The sequence below is a fragment of the Labrus bergylta genome, chromosome 4, assembly GCF_963930695.1.
Source record: "Labrus bergylta chromosome 4, fLabBer1.1, whole genome shotgun sequence".
NCBI classification, from domain to species: Eukaryota; Metazoa; Chordata; class Actinopteri; order Labriformes; family Labridae; genus Labrus; species Labrus bergylta.
Genome location: NC_089198.1, coordinates 23,603,380 through 23,622,148, shown reverse-complemented (window position 1 = coordinate 23,622,148; position 18,769 = coordinate 23,603,380). Strand labels below are relative to the sequence as shown.

Sequence of the window (18,769 nt, the reverse complement as noted above, 5' to 3'; positions counted from 1 at the left end):
ACACAGAAGCCTTGAATGATTTTGAGTACAGAGATAAATCATAAGGTAGAGTTGCGTACAAAGTAGGTCCTGAAGCTTTAAACATTAATCACTGGATGTTTCACAATATTTGGTCAATTTCACAAAATGTTTGTTTGCCCTTTTTTCCCCCCGTTATCATCAAATATCAATCATTTGGGAATAAGTTCAGTCTAGTGCAGGTGGATAATAGGAATATAACTAGCCACAAATTACCCAGAGTACACTATGAATGTTTCCTCAACTACTAACTACTCTCGAGGCTATCACTTGAAGAGTGTGTAGGGTGTGTGCTGAAAGATGCTTTAGCAACCAAGAGATCAGCAATAACATTTTCACCAATTAAACGAGTGTGCTAAATATAGACGCTTACACCATCTGCAGCAAATTCTTTTAAAATGCCCATTTGGTTAATTAAACTTTATAAATAATCCAACAGCTGAAAAGCAACAAAAGGTCAAATTCTCAGAGGGAACATTACCCTCGCGTGTCCCCGCCACACTGGATATCTTCACCATAACACTGTGAGGTGTTCAAAGACTATCATTCTCGAATTTGTGCACAAGGCAATTGAGTGATCGTGTAAAAATGTAAAGAAAATGTTTTTTTTTAATCTAATAAATATGCCTTTATAAGAGAACTGCGGAATGTAATAAGGGTGCATTTTGGTTAGCTATAATGAGATGACAAGTGCACAAGTCGCATATCAAATTTCTGCAGTGGTGTCATCCAGCAGTTTCATTAACCTGGTTTCTATTACAAGGCCCAAAGGGGACAGCGAGCTTACTCACAACATAACGCATGACTCGTGCTTTCAGCTACCAACAGAAGTCAGCTGAGGCCCCCATGTGGGCACAAGTGGTAGCTGCAAGTGTAGCTGGGGGAGTAAAAAAAAAAACTTGAGTCTTGGTTTTTTTTTTTCGCAGACAGTGATTTTAATTTCAGGAAATCACAAGTTCATACACCTGCCATTTTCACCAGAAGTTAAATGCGAGGGTTTCAGAACAGAACAGGCTTCAACGTCGGTTACATGTCAAAGAGCTGCAGAACAGAATCATATTGGTATCGTGTCAAATATTAAAAATAAAATAAAAAGTTGCTTACCTTGTGACACTACTTTTAGACTACAGCCACAGTTCAATATTTAGCAAACTGCATGATAATTCAATGAACCTGCTAAGTTTTGACTAACAACTCAAAAATGTGGCCTCTGTTTGACTAGTATTAGTTACAGAACATGCCTTCTTACACACATCTTGCTGTTTACTTCAGTGATTAAACATTTGAACATGAAACTACTGGGACTCTGGTACAGCCTCTGTGTGGCATCATGCTTCCCTCTTCAAGCCCACTCAAGCTTGAACACGTTGAACACAAAAGTCATTGTCAGAGTAACTTTTTTTAAAAGGCATATATATGTGGTCTTGTAGTCTTGACTATCTTCTCAGTGCCTAACTGCAGGGATACTTTCTTTTTCAATGAGCTAAGTAATCAAGTCCAATCTTGCTCTTGCAGATGATACTGTTGATGTGCGGAGTGAGCTTCTTGATGATTTTACACAATATTTCTAAGAGAGTAAGGTATTAAGACAGAGGGTCAAATAAAACCATTACGATTAATTGCTGTAGGTTTGTCCTTCTGGTGGTTGTGGAAGCTTCATATTTTCTTTGGACAGCATTAGACGCCTTAACTCTTGAAGAACAATTTTAATGCTATAAGAATTCTGCCATTTTGCTAATATTGGTATGCTACGTGAATCCACCTGTGAGAGAAAACAAAAAAAAAGGACACCAAATCAATCATAGTGACAGGCCTGCTGACAGTGATGTATTGCATGCATCACGTCAGAGCATCTCACAACTGCAGGACAATTTCTGAGCTCTACAAATGATTTGAGATAGAGCAACACTCATACATAAAGTTGTCAAATTTTTCATGACACTCACCATGCCGTTGGAATTATTTATCCCATTCATGCTAATTTTTGTTACAAATCTAACAGTTGGGGCTGACTCGGGGTATTTGGGTCCACATTCCACTTTCAGACTGTATATCCTGTTCTCATAATTGGTCTGGAAAAAGATTAACAGAGAATTAGGAAAACAGGAGAAAAACATTCCTACACACACATCAGTGCTAAGTTGTCTGTGCTTACTCTCCCTGGTCCAATGATCATGCCTGTCCACCGTGTGAGAGTCATGTCTTCGTCATCCTCAAGGCCCCAGCTGACTGTGCCGTCGCCTTCACCCTTCTGCCCCTCTTCAAGCTCCTCCAACAAGCGAAAATTGCGTGGAACTCTAACTCCTAAAATAACAATATCACAATATGAATTACACAGAGTTTATGAAGATACCACTGACGTTGTATTGTTTTCCTCCTGTTCACCAATACAAAATACATCAATATGAATTGGTCCAATAACTTTAAACAAAACAATAAGCAACACTTTTCTGGCTGACATGATTCTTCAATATAACTACAACTATAACTACTAATGTTTCAATGAATCCTTCACCATCCTGAAGGAATGACTACTTCAGCACCACAATTGATAATAGCTACAAATCAGCTGATTATAGTTCCATGATAAGTTGTCCCTTATTTTAAGAATTATTGCTCAAATCAAAAAGTTTTGTAAAAATCACTACGCCTTCAGTTAAAAGGAGCTTAAATATCTATGGTCAGCATTTCAAAATAAACTTCTTTGGAAAGGATCAATCACGGACTCGTGGCGAGGAGTCACAGCCAGTGCAGAGAATTAAGACAGCTCTGGAAGACAAAAAAACTTTTCTTATTGTAGGTTTTGATGTTGTCGGGATTTGTTAAGTTTAGAAGGTAGAGAATCTGAAAGAGGGTCATAGTTTGAAAGATAACTATCAAAACAAATAAACATTCAGTTTCAATATCACATTTTAAAAATCAACAATTTTATTTGTCGAATAAATGCAAGAATAATAAGAATACTTTTTTAAAATTATAATGAGGTTATTTGCTTCTGGTAATAAACTTGCTTAGACAGAACAAGCAATTCATATTTCTATTTTAAATCTATAGGGGGCTCTGTTACCTGTGAATCCAAACCAAAGGCTTTATTGAGTGAGCAAAAAAATACTGCCATATTAATAAATATAGTAAAAACAGCTTTAATAAGTTATTGATTGAAAAAAAATATTTGTAGCTTATTTTACTCAAGACTGATTTTTTTTTGTTTTTTTACATATTCATCCTCAGAAAGTTTGACTGTCTTGAAAAACAAAAAAACGATTGTGAGCAATTAAGCAATTATGACTGATATTGTTTTAATGATTTACCAGTGAGGAAATAATGGTAAGTTCTGGCTCTAATTATAAATAATTGTTAACTTATGTACCTAAATAGTTCTAAAATGACAGTTTTCCTGTGAAATAAAACTGCTAAAACATAAACTTTTTTAACATGATCAAAACTTATATAGACACACTTAAAAGTGTTAAACAGGTGCAACTCGGTACTCTGGCTCTGTATGCATGCTGCATGGAGCCACAGCCCTTTCCAGGTTTATGTGAAACTGAATCCAAGTTGATATCTTGTTCTAAAGACACTTAAGAAATCTGACACTGCTGAAGTCCATAAATGTTTGGAAACAGTCATGAGATTTTTCAGCACGTGGGCCAATACTGCTGATTTACAGCAAACAGTTCAGGGTAACATTCAAACATCTTATGAGTGTAGTAACCACTGACAGCTCATGACACGCGGAGTGCTGAAGGTTGAGGGGACAGCAGTTAGGTTAGTTAAACTACTGCTAGTCTTCAATTTGTCCTGAAGACAAATGTACAGTAGAGGAAGTGAAAAGTCATTTTTAGAAAAGCCCTGAAGTTGAGACAGAAGACATACTGTGAAAAACATTGAAACGTGTTTGTCATGGTGTCGCACCTCATTAAATCTCAGCTGACATTTATCACAACAATCAATCAAAACCCTCTAATATGAAAACTCCACATCTGGACTGCACGTTAGAATTAAATATCTCAATCAGCATGCAAACATGGTGAGGTGCAAATAAACTCACTAATTTTAGCTAGCTGTAGTTTGTGGAATCAGGGAGCATTATTCAGATGCCAAGTTACAATACATGCAAGAAAAAATGTGCAAGATGCTACGTCAGCAACTTGCATTCCTATTATAAATTAAATCAGCAATGATTTTGTCATCTCCTAATCTTCACCTCGAATCAATCCAGTTATACGCCTACAAAAGGTTAGAAAACAGTGAACATTTTCCTTTCGTCCAGAATAACAATAAAATCTTTATTTTGGTCTAACCATCAGACCAAAATAAGATGTCTGATTATCGCAAAGCCTCACATTTTTATTTTTTTAAGATTTATTTTTGGGCTTTTTGTGCCTTTAATTGAGAGATAGGACAGTGGATAGATTTGGAAATCAGGGAGAGAGAGAGTGGGGAATAACCTGCTTGATACATGGTCTTGGTTGTATACCTTGTTTAGATATCATATTTAAGTGATCCTAAAAGAGCTTTGATAGTTTCTTTTAATGACCCAAAAAGTGTATTCATTCGTCAATTTTGCAGAAGTGAAAACCTCATGCAAGCTTAAGTTAATATCTGTGCAAATATGGTTAAGATCCCAATTATGCATGAAGAGGGAAAGAGTATGTCAATATGTTCAGTGTCTGCCTCTCATTTCAATGCTTTATGTTTTCCCCAGTATTTTTGTTAGTGGCCGTCCTAACTATGCCCGTTATTTCTGGTTCCTCAGTATTGTTACTGTTACAAAAAAATGCATGGCTGTTTTCCCCAATAAATAATAAACGTATCTACTTTAGTTATCTCATGGCAATGATAATACACAAAACAGTCTTGGTATTAGCTGGCTACATCAGGGGAATTCAAGAGCAGCACAGCACCTGTTGTCAGGCAGTCGTTTTCAGCTCGTGTTATCTATGGCACTTGTTACTTGAAACTTGCAAGGTTAAAAAAGACCACCAGGTCGCTCCATCTATGACGTTAATATTACACCCCCATATTTATTGCTTTACAATTGTCTATCTATTTACTCAGTCACAGCACTTTAACTTTAACGGTGTATTTATTTATTCATTGCACTAAAACTGTTAATTTATTCATCCAGTCACTGCACAATAATAATTGTATATACTCTGTCACTGCACCATAACTTCACTTATTTGGACTATATATCTCTATATTTATATTTGTTTAATTAATCAGTCACTGCAAAATAATAACTGTATATATTCTTTCAGTCACCATAACTGACTATTCATTATTATCATTCATTCACTGAACAGCAATTGCTGTGGCCACTTTTTGCATATTTCTCTTTCATATCACCACAAATATGTTTTCGTTGTTGTTTTTGTAAACGCCGCTGTTTAGGACTGCTGCTAACAAAGTTTCGTTGTGTCCTTGTATACAAATGATAACAAAGATTCTTATCAGTTATGTACATTGAAATACAATCCTGAAATACCAACTCCGCTGTCACAAGGACAGATACAAGAAATCTTTCTTACCAAAAGGCCATAACTCTGTACAGGAGCTCACCTCATGCGAGCAGAGAACTGTCATCATGATAATGTCTGTCTCTCCATACTGTAATCTGTTCTGCACTCATGTTCACTTCATTCGGCTGTCTATTCGCCGTTATGTTGTATAGTTTCTGCTTATTATATGTCTGCACTCATGCACTTTAACTTATGTCAATACTGGCCATTTGCAACTCTGTTTTTGCACATTTACATTTAATGTTTCATATTTAATTTACTACCATTTACGACTCTGACTCTGATTTTGCACATTTACATTCAATCTTCCATATTTAATCTTCCTATTTAAGACTAGTAATGCTTAGTTAAATCCTGGTTGTATATATTCACATTCTTAGTTTTGATATTTTTAGTACTTATTTACTTTGCATTTAATATTATATTATGTTTAGATTTACTAACACTGTGTTTGTTTTTTTTTTTTACTCATATTGTGTGTTTGGATAACCTGCTGCTGTAACGCCACAATTTCCCAGTTTGGGATCAATAAAGTAAATCTATCTTATCCCCCGTAGTGTATGTTTAAATGTATGCAAAGGGGAAACAATATGCAGGCTATTCACGAGGTAATCACACCCTTATCAATACTTTATTTTTTGTGCAACAGTCTGAAAATCTGTTTGTTGATTGTTAGTTTGGGGACCATGCTTCCTGCTGTGCACTAACACAGCTATCGGTTCCGACTATTTGCTGAAACACAGCGTGTCAACTACAATGTTTTATTTGTCCTGCACACTTTTCCTCTCGCCTCACACTACAGTATCAAACACTGAGCTTTAGGTGAAGATCATTTTATTTCCCGCATCCTGTATTTAGAGTTAAAGGTGCAGCGACCCTATTGAAATAAGACAAGATGGAGCAATAGTCACTAAATTAAAACAATATCGTTACATTTCTGCATAGTATTTATCTATAATATATTATAACGAACTAAAAAAGATGGTGTGTCGAGGCAGTCAAGCCTTAAAATAAATAATTTATGAGCAGGCGGACACAACGCGGTGCTGGAATATTCTAGTGCTTAGCCACGCTAGCTACTGTTGTTTACAATCCCCATATTAAAGGGGAAACTTAAACAGCCGACAAAGCTTTATAGCTTTATAGCTGCACTATAATACAGATTAAAGTCCGCAACTGGAAAAAAAAAAAAGCGAGATGTATTTCAGGCAGCTTCCCCGTTATTCGGTAGCTTCAGCTAGGTTAGCCCCACACAGTCACATTAGCTCCATGACACAGATGGACCTCTGTTTTCAGTCGAGGAGACATTAAAGAGAGAAAACACACACACACATACACACACGCACACACACTGCAGCTCGGCCGGCGGGTTATGTAAAACAATTTTAAAGTGGGTAACTTTTTTGCCACGTTTTGCCTGTGGATAAATAAACCAGTCGCCAGCCTCGCCCACACTTTTGCATCGCCGTACATGTTAAGTTTTTAAAGCCCACTAACCTGAGACCGCCATCTTCCTCCAGCCGAGTCCAGAAACACACACACACACACACACGCGCGCACACACAGTCTATGGCACACACACACACGCACACACGCACAGAGTTGTGACGTCACAGTGGTTAAAAAAAAAACCCACTGCAAGCTGGTTCGGTTCACGCCTCAACTAAAAGGCACCAGTGGTAACATGAAGTTGCCTTAAAGCCCAGTGAATCCCCCTATGGTTACTCTTTTCTTTACACGCAGGAACTTTAAAGTTAAAGTAGGCAGGTTTCATCCCATCCACTGTCTGCTTCTCACATCCCTTTATGAACTTCATCTCTCCTTGTTTTTAAATGGACATTTCAGGGTTGACAAATGTAAGCACTATGGATTCAGATTGGGGGAAAAAAATAAATAAAAGGCACTGATGGAACTCACTCACCTGTGTGCGTCTGTCAGAGAAAACATTGAGAATCATCTTGACATGCACTTTTTGTTGTTGTTGCGAAAATGTGATTAAGTGGCCTTCAGTGGAGAAAGCATGACATAGTGCCCTCCAGCCAGGATGCCCTTCCAGTGGGAACTATTTTTTGTCTTGTCTCCTTTAGGAGGAGAAAACATGACAGTTCCCATAAGTGGAGTGTGTACATACATTAAAGAAAATGTGATGAAGGGCCATATAGTGTGCCCTATTGGATACCCAATGATAGAAAAAGGCCTGGACACTGGTTCCTCACTGAATCCAACATGTCCTTGTTATATGTGGCCCCAACAGCTTCAGTACATCACTTCCGAAAAGGTTAGAGAAACGAAAATCCAGCATGATAACAGTGTCTCTATTACACTCTGTTTTTATCAGTCTATCAGTGGAGCTGGTGGATTAAATGGTCTGGAGCAGGCTAGTGAAAAAAAAGAAGGAATTCTATGAAACATTGAGAACAAGATCTACGTACAAGTTATCAGAAAAAGATGAGAGCATAATAAACAGTATTTAGGGAAAATGTTGTAAAACACTTTTCCACACCTTGTGCCCATTAGGTGTTACAAGACTGACCAGCTGAAAGACTTCACAATGTTGTTAATATGACAAATTGATATGAGTCAAGGTTGAAGTGTTCAAATAAGAGCCACCACATACCTTTAGGATAGAACTTCAGTTTGGAAATAATGTGAGGGTCAGGTCAGGCAGAGTTGAAGAAAAGTTCAGTTCAGGTTTCCTACGGTTGATGTTATCTCTTACAGTCCATCTATGGATCTGTCAAAAATCACTGGAGGCAAACCTGTAGGATATGTAAAAAATTAAGCCTCTTATCCCCATCCCTCAGCTCTCAATCCTTACAACCCACCAGACGGTTCATTAGTGCAGACTGCCATCGTTGCATTTGTCACCACTAGCTGAAACACAATCAGAGTTTCAGAGTCACAAACTTTCAAGACACTTGTAGGAAAATTGTTATCCAATTAAACCACTGACGGAAAAAAAAAAGAAAATGTCCAAGAAGTTTTAGGGAGCAACATTTTATTTTCTCATAACAAGCTGTCAATGAAAGCTACAATGAATAATTCACTCATGGGAAATAAGTACTCCATTACCAGACATTGCAAAGATCTTATAAAAAAGGAACTTATTCGACTTTGCTTTAACCTCTCCCCACACAGAACAAGACAAAAAACTCTTGGTCATCATAACAATGTTGAAGTCATAACATAAAGGGACATAGCTGTTAGCATATCACAGAGCACAAAAACAATGAAGGTAAACAAATGAAAAACAAGCACTTTTAAATATTATCTTTAATAATAACTGGTATAGATGTTTTATTTTTATTTATTTTTTTAACCATACCAGGACACCAAAGGATGAGACGTGGTTACTCTGACTTATGTCCTTGTACCCAAGTGAATTCTCTTTTACCCCCAGAAAAACATATGGTGATTCATTTATACAAATATTTTCTCTACAGCACAAGAAAAAAAAAGAAAAAAAAAAAAGGTCAATACGGGATAGGATGTAAAATTACAGTCTGTACATAATTGCAGGGTGTGCTTTAAGCAAGAAGACGAACAGTCTTTCCAGTAACAGTCAAATAATCCTCGTCAGCCAGCGCCCGGAGAGCCTCGTCGAACAGCTCTTTAGTGATCGCCTGAAAACAAAGTGATAGAACCAAATCATTACGGAAAGTCGTGATTGTGTTTATAGACAAATATAATGTAGAACTTTACATTTTACTTGGTAGGAAAGTGAATCAGAAATGCATTGGTAGCTTCTCTTTACTGTGGCTGACTATAATGGAAGGGCCAAAAGTGTTGTCACCATAAATTACCATGACTTAAAGGTTGCATGTCCTTCTGCACTTTGGTGGCTGCAGCAGGCTGACCAAATATCTAATGAGGCATAACTTAAGCTTACACAAATGTCATGTACTACCGAAGAACTCTTATTATAATTATAACACCTCAGGATATGCACTTGAAATAACATCACATTTTCTCGTGTCTTAAGGGAGAAAAGTTAAAAGTTAAAAAATAAATATTTACAGTTTCAGACTGTCCTCTGAGGTCTTCAAGCAGCTGCTGGTATTTCATGGCCGGTGTCTTCCCCTTGGCCTGGATCAGTTTCTTCAGGGCCTGGGCCACCTCCTCCTTGCGCTTGCGAGCAGTCGCGCTCATACCTGAAATTACACATCAATACACTCAAATGCACTGCAGGGATAGCAACCAGTGCACAACAGCTGTGGCATTGAGATCTACTATCAGACAGACATGCAGAGCACCAACGACAACATGCTGCTGGAGCTATTCTGTCAGATCATCTCAGAGCCCTGCTTCAACACACTGAGAACCAAAATCATTTAAAGTTTCTTTGTTTGCTTGTTAAAGTAAACCAACAGTCCAAACATAAAGATCTTGTTTTCAGCTTCTTTTGATGTTTTAGTTAAGTTTATATATATAGTTCCCACCCGGTCTCAAATCACATATCACCTGCATTAATAGTCTAAAATCATCCCACAGGGTTAATATCCAAAAGGCTCATACCCGTTGTGAGTATAGAGATGTCAACAAATCCTGTTCTGGGGTCAGTTGCGGACTGTTTAAGGGCCTCTCGGTGCAGCCTCTTGGCCTCCTCCACATCGATGGTCTCCACCTTCTCAGAGAAGCGCACCTTGGCGTGGGCCTCTGCCAGGCGGATCAGGGACTCCAGCTGTCTGGGGTAGGCGGACACCATCCCGCGACCGCTGCCTATCTTCCTCATGTCCACGTAGGCCTGATGAACAACATACACAAATTAATATTGTGTTCCTCAAAACCCCAAAAAAGGCCAAAGAAAGCTCTTACAGTAAACGTTGTGGAACATCAAACCTCAATGAGGAACTGGCTGGCCTCCTCGCTCAGCCTTGGATTGATGTATGTCCGTGCGTATGCGATGTAGTCCTTCAGCACCGCCATGTCGAGGAACTCCTCCTCAATCTGCTCCTCGCTTTGGTAGTACAGGGACACCAGGTGGTGGGCCAGCCTGCGGTCGTAGGCTTCATCTTGAGGATCCAGCATCAGGAATATGAGGTCAAACCTGATGGAGGATGCAATGCAGTGTTAAACACAAACTGACATGACAACTGAAAGACACAATGACAAACATTCAGATCAATGTTTATTTTTAGTCAAATGTTGTCTGACAAGTTTTTATTCAGCAGTTTGCCTGAAACATTAAAATTCACAAGTTGCTCATATTAACAATGATACAAATAAATGTCAGGATGTGTAGTACAAGTACATGTGTGACATGTACCGTAAAATCCAGAATATAAGTCGCACCCTGTTTTGAAGGTCTCAGAGAGAAAAAAATGTTTGAACCGTTTTCCTGCATGACGATTTATGTTGTGTTCACCGATGTCTACAATGTGCATTTTCTGTGCAGCTGTGTCGCTCTTGTAGTTCCGTCTGTTTTCACTTTGGGGAGTTTGCGCTCCTACTAGCTACAGTACGGTAGTTGACCTCTCAGCCTGCTGCTGGGAAAGTTGTGAGGCACAGACTCCTAGCTTGCGAGTCGCGCTGCACGATTCCGCCGGTCACTCTTTAACTTTAATATAGGACTCTTTAAATCAAAAGAACACTCCACAAGGTTTATTTACGGAACAATATACCACTGTTTTCTGTAAATGCAGGATTATGACCTCGTGAGGGAGAAAAAATTTGAAAAAAAAAAAAGTGTGTCGCCGTCTTTTCCAGCACAGCGTGCACTCAGCTTTCAATACACGGGGATGGGTTTTTAATCACAGTTAGTGGCTACTGCTCCCGCGGTAATGACGGTGCGTGTTTCAGTATTTTATACCGGTATATTGGTCGCACCGATGTATAAGACGCAGCCAACTTTTAAGACGAAAAAATAGGATACACCGGATTTTACGGTAATCAGTTGCGCAAATAAGATTGAAAGAGGCTAACAAATGTGTCAGGAAAACACCGCATTGTCACCATAACCTGCCAAAAATACGCTGTTCATGTATCTCTTCTATGACTATGATAATCAAAATGTTAAATGCTTGTCACAAACCAAGAGGTCAACTTTTTAAGAACACTCACTCTCCTTTGAATGTAAGGTAATAAACCTGCCACAGTTTGGTCAGCTGTGATAAGATTGTTCTTTTTGTGCTTTAGGACTTGCCATGTTCCAAGAGTTTCACCTTCACTTCAGACACAGTAAACTTGTCCTCTGTGGGGCGTTTGCTGCTTCAAGGACTGTCAAAGTGAGGCTTTCTTAAGGCTGCCAATAAGTGAAACCAACCTCTAAAATGTATGTGTTGAATGAAAGTGAACGTTTTCCCATCAGGCGTCTCAGTGTCAAAGCTCTTGTAGTTGTGCTCACCTGGACAAAAGTGTGTGAGGCAGCTGAATGTTCTCAATCGTGGTCTTTTTGGGGTTCCACTGAGATTCAATGGGATTGGCAGCGGCCAACACAGCAGTACGGGCGTTCAGCTGGCAAATAATTCCAGCCTACAGACAGAAACACAAGAGTCAGAATCATCAACACATTTTCTTCCAGAGCCAAGTTCTGTCCCCTAGTTTGTCTTTCATGTTGAAAACATTTCAGACATACCTTTGCAATAGAGAGGGTCTGCTGCTCCATGACCTCATGCAGCACCGAGCGGGTGCTGTCGCTCATCTTGTCGAACTCGTCGATGCAGCAGATGCCGTTGTCGCTCAGCACCAGCGCTCCAGTCTGCAGGACCAGCTGCCGGGTCTCTGGGTCCTTCATCACGTATGCGGTGAGACCCACAGCGCTGGAGCCCTTCCCTGACGTGTACTGGCCGCGGGGCACCAGGTTGTAGACGTACTGCAGCAGCTGGGACTTGCTGGTGCCGGGGTCTCCGCAGAGCAGGATGTTCACCTCTGCTCGGAAGTTTCCCCGACCGGTCTTACTGAAGTCCTTACGGGTGCCGCCAAACAGCTGCAGCAGAATTCCCTGGAACCAACAGAAGAGGGGATAAATACCACAAAACAACAAGTATCAGTTTATCTCAAAAATACAGCACACATGATGACTGATAATGAAGGGTCATCTTAAATTTTAATAACAATCGGGCATCTTTAGACTCAGATTTCGAGGATGGAAAGTGTGGTGGAAAGTGCCGACATTGATCGCAGGACTGATCACTCTCTCTGCCTTAATTTTCTATTTCCATGATGAAGCTTTTCTTTTCCTTCCTTTGGTCTTGTGGATATTCTCACATGGTAAGAGGAAGAGCTTACAGTAGTTAAATATTTTGATGAACAAGCCAGAAGCTGTGTTGCGAGAAATTAGGTCATTTTTTTTCACTTAAAAAATAAATATATGAATATGTGACAATACCACTTCTCTTGGACTTTGTCTTGAAGATTAAAAAAACTGTCTATATCTTCCATGTCAAATTATAGACAAGATGCAGTTTAAAACTCATGAAATGAGAAACTGTTATTATCACATCATACATCGTATTAAGCCTAAGAGTTTGCACATCAGACTGCTATGTAAGGGTTTAAAGCACTATGTCTGCTATAAAGAGATCTGCTAATACAGGAAGCCAGTGAGTATTATTACAAGGCCCTGGACCTAGCACACGTAAATAAATGAATGAAATTAGTCATTATTGTTACTGTTAGTAAGTATTTTTCCTGTTGTAATATGACAAAATGCCAATTTAAACTCATAACTGCCTTTAAATGGGAGTTCATTTAAAATGCAAACACTTGTATGTTATCGTCAATTCATGAAGCTCAGTGTGACTGACAGTTTGTGTTTGCTTACTCCAAAGTTCTTCCAAGTCTTGCGCTAGTCACACACACCTTTTTGATGTCCTCGTGCTCATAGATGCTCGGCGCGAGGGCAGAGGAGAGGCGTTCATAAACGTCTGGCTTCGCTGCCAGCTCCTTCAAAGTCTGAACTCGGTCCTCAGTGAAGAGCTTCTGATCGGCATCCTCGTCCAAACCGTGCAGACGCTTCTCGTCTGTCTTGCGGAAGTGGATGGCGTCGATGTGGGTTTTGTACACCGACTTCACGCTGTTCTGGCGTGGGTTCATGCGCATGGGGACAGCTCTGTAGACACCTGCAGGGACATTTCGAAAAAGATGTTAGGTCAGGATGTCTACGGGTGCAAACGAGGATTAGTTGACTGTCCTTGTTAGAGCTCTAGTCAGGTTATTGGCGGGACACTGGTTATGTATTTGGTCATCCTACATTGCTGAGATTGTGGAAATCTTACCCGTGATGTTAATGCGGTCTCCGGGCTGCACTTTATCAACCAGGTCATTATGAGCATAGACAATAGTTGTGTGAGGCGTCTGACCTGCCGGCATGTCTTCAGGAGACTCCTGAATTTTAACCTGTAATGAAACAAGATCGATAACTGAACAGATGTCCTGACCAGGAAAAACACATACAAATTACTCCTTCACAATTCTGAGGGTTAGGTGTCATTGAATGTAAGCAACACGCCCCCGTTACCCACGCTCTAACCCCTCTGACTCTCACCATCTGTTTGTCTGAAAAGACTGAGCGATTGTGAACAAGGGCCAGGCTGTGGGTGGTGTTGCAGTGGCGACACACAGCCGGCTCAGCGATGCGACCGCGATCCACCTCCACACGGGTGCTGTAGGCGCACACTTGGCACTGGAAAAACGCCTCCTGCATCTCCGGGATCAGCTGCGAGGTGCGGATCACCATGCCACTGATAGTGATCAGCTGATCGATGTCTGTAGGGGAAACACAGAAGGCACACAGATGCTTAAGACTCGAGCTGATGTCTCACATTTTACCCAAGTATCAGACAATATTCACAAAAAGCCCACACTAAATATGTCTGGGTATGTCAGTCCTAATAAGTGTGATTTCACTTTGTATACATCCAGTGACATGAGCGTGCCGAGTTCACACACCTTCTGGGTTAAGGCTCCTCATGTTCCTGGTTTTCAGGGCGTTGTAGGGGCGGACTTGGATCTGGAACTCCAGGACAGAGTCTGGAAAACGCTCAAAGAAAAGCTCATTGACTGCCATGTCGAAGGTTGGGATGACTTCCTGTAAAGATATAAATAATACTCACGATAAGTACAGATGCACTATTTAAGACGACAAGGTGTAAAGTATTATTCATTTCAACAACAAGACAAAGAAGTTTTAAACTTCCAGAAGACATAAGAGTGACAAAAATAAACCAATTAACTTGACCTAAGAGTTCATCGTCAATCTTTATTTGTGTAGCGCCGACTCATAACAAGTGTTACCTCGAGACACTTTACAAACAGCAGATAAAAGACCTTACTCTTTGTTATTTAATATTACAAATACCCAACATTAATCCATCACGAGCACATCATTTAGCAAAAGTTAGTGGCAAGAAAAAAAACGTCCTTTTAAGAGACAAAAACCTTGAAAATCTTGGAAGCTTTTTAATGAATCCTCTCATTTCTGTAATGAGGGAAGGGAAGTCATAATGACATCAACCTCCACCTTTCTAAACATAAGTGTTATTGTGATGCTTTTTAAAGAACATTTCAATTAAATCCTTTTAAAAAACAAAATATGAAGCCAAAAATAGAGATCCTTCTGAAGAAAAATAGGTCAAATCATTTGTTCAATCAGTCTGTTATTCGTGCACAAGGTCTGCAATTAAGTTCTGAATAATTACAGGATATTACCTGTGGGTAGCAGATGAGCTGCCTGTATAGTTCTGCATCAAAGGACTGCACATGCCGACAGTTCACGCTCAGCACTGGATCTCCGACAACACTGATCTGTGAAACACAACAGAAGAATGAGTAAGTTTACATTAATTAATGGTCTAGCTGAGGTATTGTTCAGGTTCTCAGTTAGTCCCACTCAAAACCTTTTCACACATAAGGAAATCTCCTGAAAAACTCCGGAGATTTGGCTACCCGGAGGTTCTTTAAGCTATGTGTGAACGCAAACAGCCGCATTTTTCTGCACGGACTTTACACGGAGTTTCTCCGGCCAGACCCCTAGTGTTTTATCCGCAGAATATCCGAGTGAGCTGATGTCTGAACGCGGCCGAATATACTCTGGAGATTTCAATTTGAGCCAATAAGAAGAGAATGACGTTTATATACAGTGACCGGCTAAAGTGTCTGCCCGCGACCACTACGATCTCCGTGCACGTAATTAAACGGCTGCATAATGTTTTCTGTTCGTCAGTTTGTTGTTCTCCTCTCTTTTGTGGATGTTGTCATTCCATTGGATTACACGTAGCATTGATAAAAAGGCAAATATTCTCATTATAGCGTCGTGTGGTGGACTCTGTTGCTTCGGCCGCTACTTCCACATTGTTTATTTACGTCACGTCTTACGTCGGGAAATCCCCCCCGCTGTGAGGAGCATATGTGAACGGCTAGTTCGGGAGAATCTCCGGAGAAGTCCTCCTGTAAATATCTAGATATTATCCGGAGTGCATATGTGAAAACGGTTTCAGACATAACTCAATCAAATTCACTGAATTCCCTACCTCCTCCAGCTTCTGCATGTATAAAGGCTCGTTCAGGTCCAGACCAGCATTCTCGTCTTCAGTGGATGTTGGGTCGATGAACCTCAGCAGAAACCTCTGGAGGAAAAGTGAAGCAAAAATGTCAACAATAACTCTTCAGTACTAAGAATGTGGACTTTCAAATTAGGCTGAAATGTACCTGAAATTTCTCCTTGCAATTCCCGACATTAACGTCAGTCCCCCAAATCACCAGTCTCTGACCCGAGTTCGGCTCACTGGCTACGGCACCCTCAGTACTGGGCTGCAAAATAACAAGAACATTTTAAGCTACTGTGGTTTCAAGTTTGTCTTTGTGCTAATAGCCCTGGCCTTACTCAATCATTAAAACAAGTGGCACAATCTGGACAATACATTTCTTCCTGATGACTCCACTGACCGGCTCAGACTGAAGATCAACTTGTGGAGCCTTCCTGACTGACCCCAGATCAGGGCGCTGTCGAGCTGGGGTGCCTCGCACTACACTGCGTGGGGTCCCTTCAACCCTGGAGCTGGGGGTCCCATACATCAGAGGAGAGCTCATGTCCACTTCATTGGGTAGGACTGTTTAAAAGAGAGACCAAGAAAATGAAAATAATAATAAATAAATGAGACTGAAATAAACCAAAATAACTTTAACCCAGGACTTGTTGGGTGGTAGGTACCTGAGGGACGTGGGCTAGAGAACAGAGAGGTGTCCTGAGGGGCTGCTGGACTCAGCACGTCTGTGGCAGGAGAGGTCGGCATCGGCATGAGGTCTCCAGTGGAGGAGTCATGGTCTCTGCGCCTCTGAGAGGGAGGGGAGGTGGGACCCTCACTGCTAGCTGTAGGTACAAATGACGAAAGTTATTACTTAGATTGACAACTGTATACACAAACACAGTCATGTGACACAGTCATCAGAGCCGTTACTTTTCATTTAGGACACAGGAAATGTCTTAAAAGAATTAAAAGAAGATGCATACGTGTGGATGGGTTTGTGTTCCTTCCACGTTTGCGGCCAGGAGTCGATGTTGGAGAAGACATGGTTTCAGGATATCTAAAGCGCAGAAATAAAGTTATACAAAACCAAAATAAAAAGGTAGCATAGTAATTTGTGACCTCTGCTAAAAAAAAAGTCAAAACAAACTCTGACTCAAGGGGGAACACATCTATTCACCAGACCTCAGGAACAGTAAAAGGCCAGGATGGAAAGATGCATCTCTATGAATGAGTCTGAGCAGCCAAAAAATTGCACAATGCTGATTTTTGCAGGTGGACCTGCTGAATTCTTATAAAATTGTACAAACATCCCAAATATATCTCTTCTTTGTATCATGCATGTGCTAAGGAAAAGTGGGAATTTGGTTCCCCCAGACTAAAAATGATGTTCAATGTGACTCTTTAAGACACAAAGATCCAAAGTGTGATTATGTTTCAGTTAATCCACCTGTAAAGTTGAAGGGTAGCATTGTTTAGCCAGTGTGTCTGAACTTTTCAATAACCCACAATGGGGAAAAAAAACTAAAACTTAAAAGTCTATTTTTCTTGAATTAAGAACTTGAACTTTACCGTAACAACGTGCGTTTTAATTCACAAATATATCTTACGCTAAACTTTATTGGAGGCACTGATTCAGTCGAAAATAACCCACAACCACCATTTGACATGTGGGTGCATTAGAAACAATGAGCGGAGACTTGCCTGCAATGTTTGACTTTATTGAACTCTTACAATGAGCATGTTAACATCACAAAGGGCACACGCAACCACAAAACGAGCAAAACAACATGAACTTTCAATCAGTTGAAATAATCGATACGTTTATGAAGTTATACTGAAGAATAAGAACGATTTACCTCTTCTTCTTCTTCTTCTTCTGTGTACGTCCGAGTCCTGCAGATCTGGCGCGAAACTGCGGATGACGTAGTTTTCGCGGGGAACTTTGGACCAATAGCAGGAGAGAGTACACGTTCTCTTTCCGGCGTATGCCTTCACTTCAGATGGGGGGGGCTTCATATTGGATTTCACTCGTTGTGACTTGAATTTAACAGAGTGACTCGTTAAAGGCGTTAAAAAGTGTTTTATAAAATGAAACAGAAACTACACACTACCTGTCTATGATCATTCAAATACAATCTGCGCTTCCTACTCGTAGTCTTGTTCTGGTACTTACCCTTAAGCGTATTTGGTTCGGTCCGACAGTAATTTTCCTAATTTTTTTTTTTATCCCCCTAACTTTCTTTATTTAAAAACTTCTAAACACAATCAACCAGTGGCCTAAATTGTTATAAAATGTCTCATACTAGTCTCATAGCAGTAAGTGTATGCAATGGGTTGAATCCAAAATACAATAATTAAAGAATACTAAAAGATGTTTTTAAGGAAGACAATTTTCATTTTAAGTCGTTTATTTGTTGCGTAATGGGATATATGGTCTCGAATACGAGGCCATATATGCTATTAGGAAAAGTATTGGAAAATAGATTTAAATTAAAAAATAAACTTTCAATTTTTAATAGAGTAACTGGACTAAATCTACAAATGGGAAGTTTGAATAGGTGTCACCTTAATTCAATAAAACCTGAATATTTACAGTCTATCAATGAATCAGCTTTCCAGATGGTTAAGAAATGTTAGAAATTTCTGGTAACTGTATGGGAGCAACCGGAAGTATTTTTCCATCAGATCTGCATCTTTCCCTGCAGGTGCGTTGATTGACCACCAGGTGGCAAACTTTCCATTTCAAATAGAGGCTTTTAC

The 18,769-nt window shown here is 39.9% G+C and overlaps 2 protein-coding genes across 3 annotated transcripts; both read right to left on the bottom strand.

Annotated features, from left to right (window-relative positions):
• Positions 1 to 928: 928 nt before the first annotated feature.
• Positions 929 to 7,173, bottom strand: ube2v2 (ubiquitin-conjugating enzyme E2 variant 2). The gene is made up of 4 exons (XM_020649542.3): positions 7,041 to 7,173; positions 2,174 to 2,322; positions 1,965 to 2,090; positions 929 to 1,780 (listed from the first exon to the last, which is right to left on the bottom strand). The coding sequence occupies exons 1-4, from the start codon at positions 7,051 to 7,053 to the stop codon at positions 1,634 to 1,636; spliced, it is 435 nt and encodes a 144-aa protein (XP_020505198.1). The 5' UTR covers positions 7,054 to 7,173; the 3' UTR covers positions 929 to 1,633.
• Positions 7,174 to 8,524: 1,351 nt separating this feature from the next.
• On the bottom strand, positions 8,525 to 17,937 carry mcm4 (minichromosome maintenance complex component 4). Of its 2 annotated transcripts, none has more exons than XM_065954154.1 (17): positions 17,866 to 17,937; positions 16,993 to 17,066; positions 16,693 to 16,851; positions 16,428 to 16,591; positions 16,191 to 16,292; positions 16,013 to 16,108; positions 15,192 to 15,287; positions 14,433 to 14,571; positions 14,029 to 14,249; positions 13,760 to 13,880; positions 13,344 to 13,603; positions 12,118 to 12,483; positions 11,887 to 12,014; positions 10,383 to 10,590; positions 10,059 to 10,287; positions 9,561 to 9,694; positions 8,525 to 9,166 (listed from the first exon to the last, which is right to left on the bottom strand). In XM_065954154.1, the coding sequence occupies exons 2-17, from the start codon at positions 17,051 to 17,053 to the stop codon at positions 9,071 to 9,073; spliced, it is 2,580 nt and encodes an 859-aa protein (XP_065810226.1). In that variant the 5' UTR covers positions 17,054 to 17,066; positions 17,866 to 17,937; the 3' UTR covers positions 8,525 to 9,070. The 2 variants fall into 2 exon arrangements, with proteins under 2 accessions (XP_065810226.1, XP_065810227.1); XM_065954155.1 differs by having other exon boundaries at positions 16,993 to 17,068; positions 17,871 to 17,914.
• Between the last annotated feature and the right edge of the window lie 832 nt (positions 17,938 to 18,769).

What these genes read in the sequence shown, in the direction of transcription:
- ube2v2 (XM_020649542.3), bottom strand. An exon ending in TGATCATTGGACCAGGGAGA is followed by an intron (nt 2,091 to 2,173) that starts GTAAGCACAGAC and finishes ATCTTTTTCCAG; the next exon opens with ACCAATTATGAGAACAGGAT. An exon ending in TAAATAATTCCAACGGCATG is followed by an intron (nt 1,781 to 1,964) that starts GTGAGTGTCATG and finishes TTTCTCTCACAG; the next exon opens with GTGGATTCACGTAGCATACC.
- mcm4 (XM_065954154.1), bottom strand. Translation starts at nt 17,053, where the DNA reads ATGTCTTCTCCAACATCGACTCCTGGCCGCAAACGTGGAAGGAACACA. An exon ending in CTCTAGCCCACGTCCCTCAG is followed by an intron (nt 16,592 to 16,692) that starts GTACCTACCACC and finishes TCTTTTAAACAG; the next exon opens with TCCTACCCAATGAAGTGGAC. An exon ending in TCTTTTCAGACAAACAGATG is followed by an intron (nt 13,881 to 14,028) that starts GTGAGAGTCAGA and finishes GTTTCATTACAG; the next exon opens with GTTAAAATTCAGGAGTCTCC.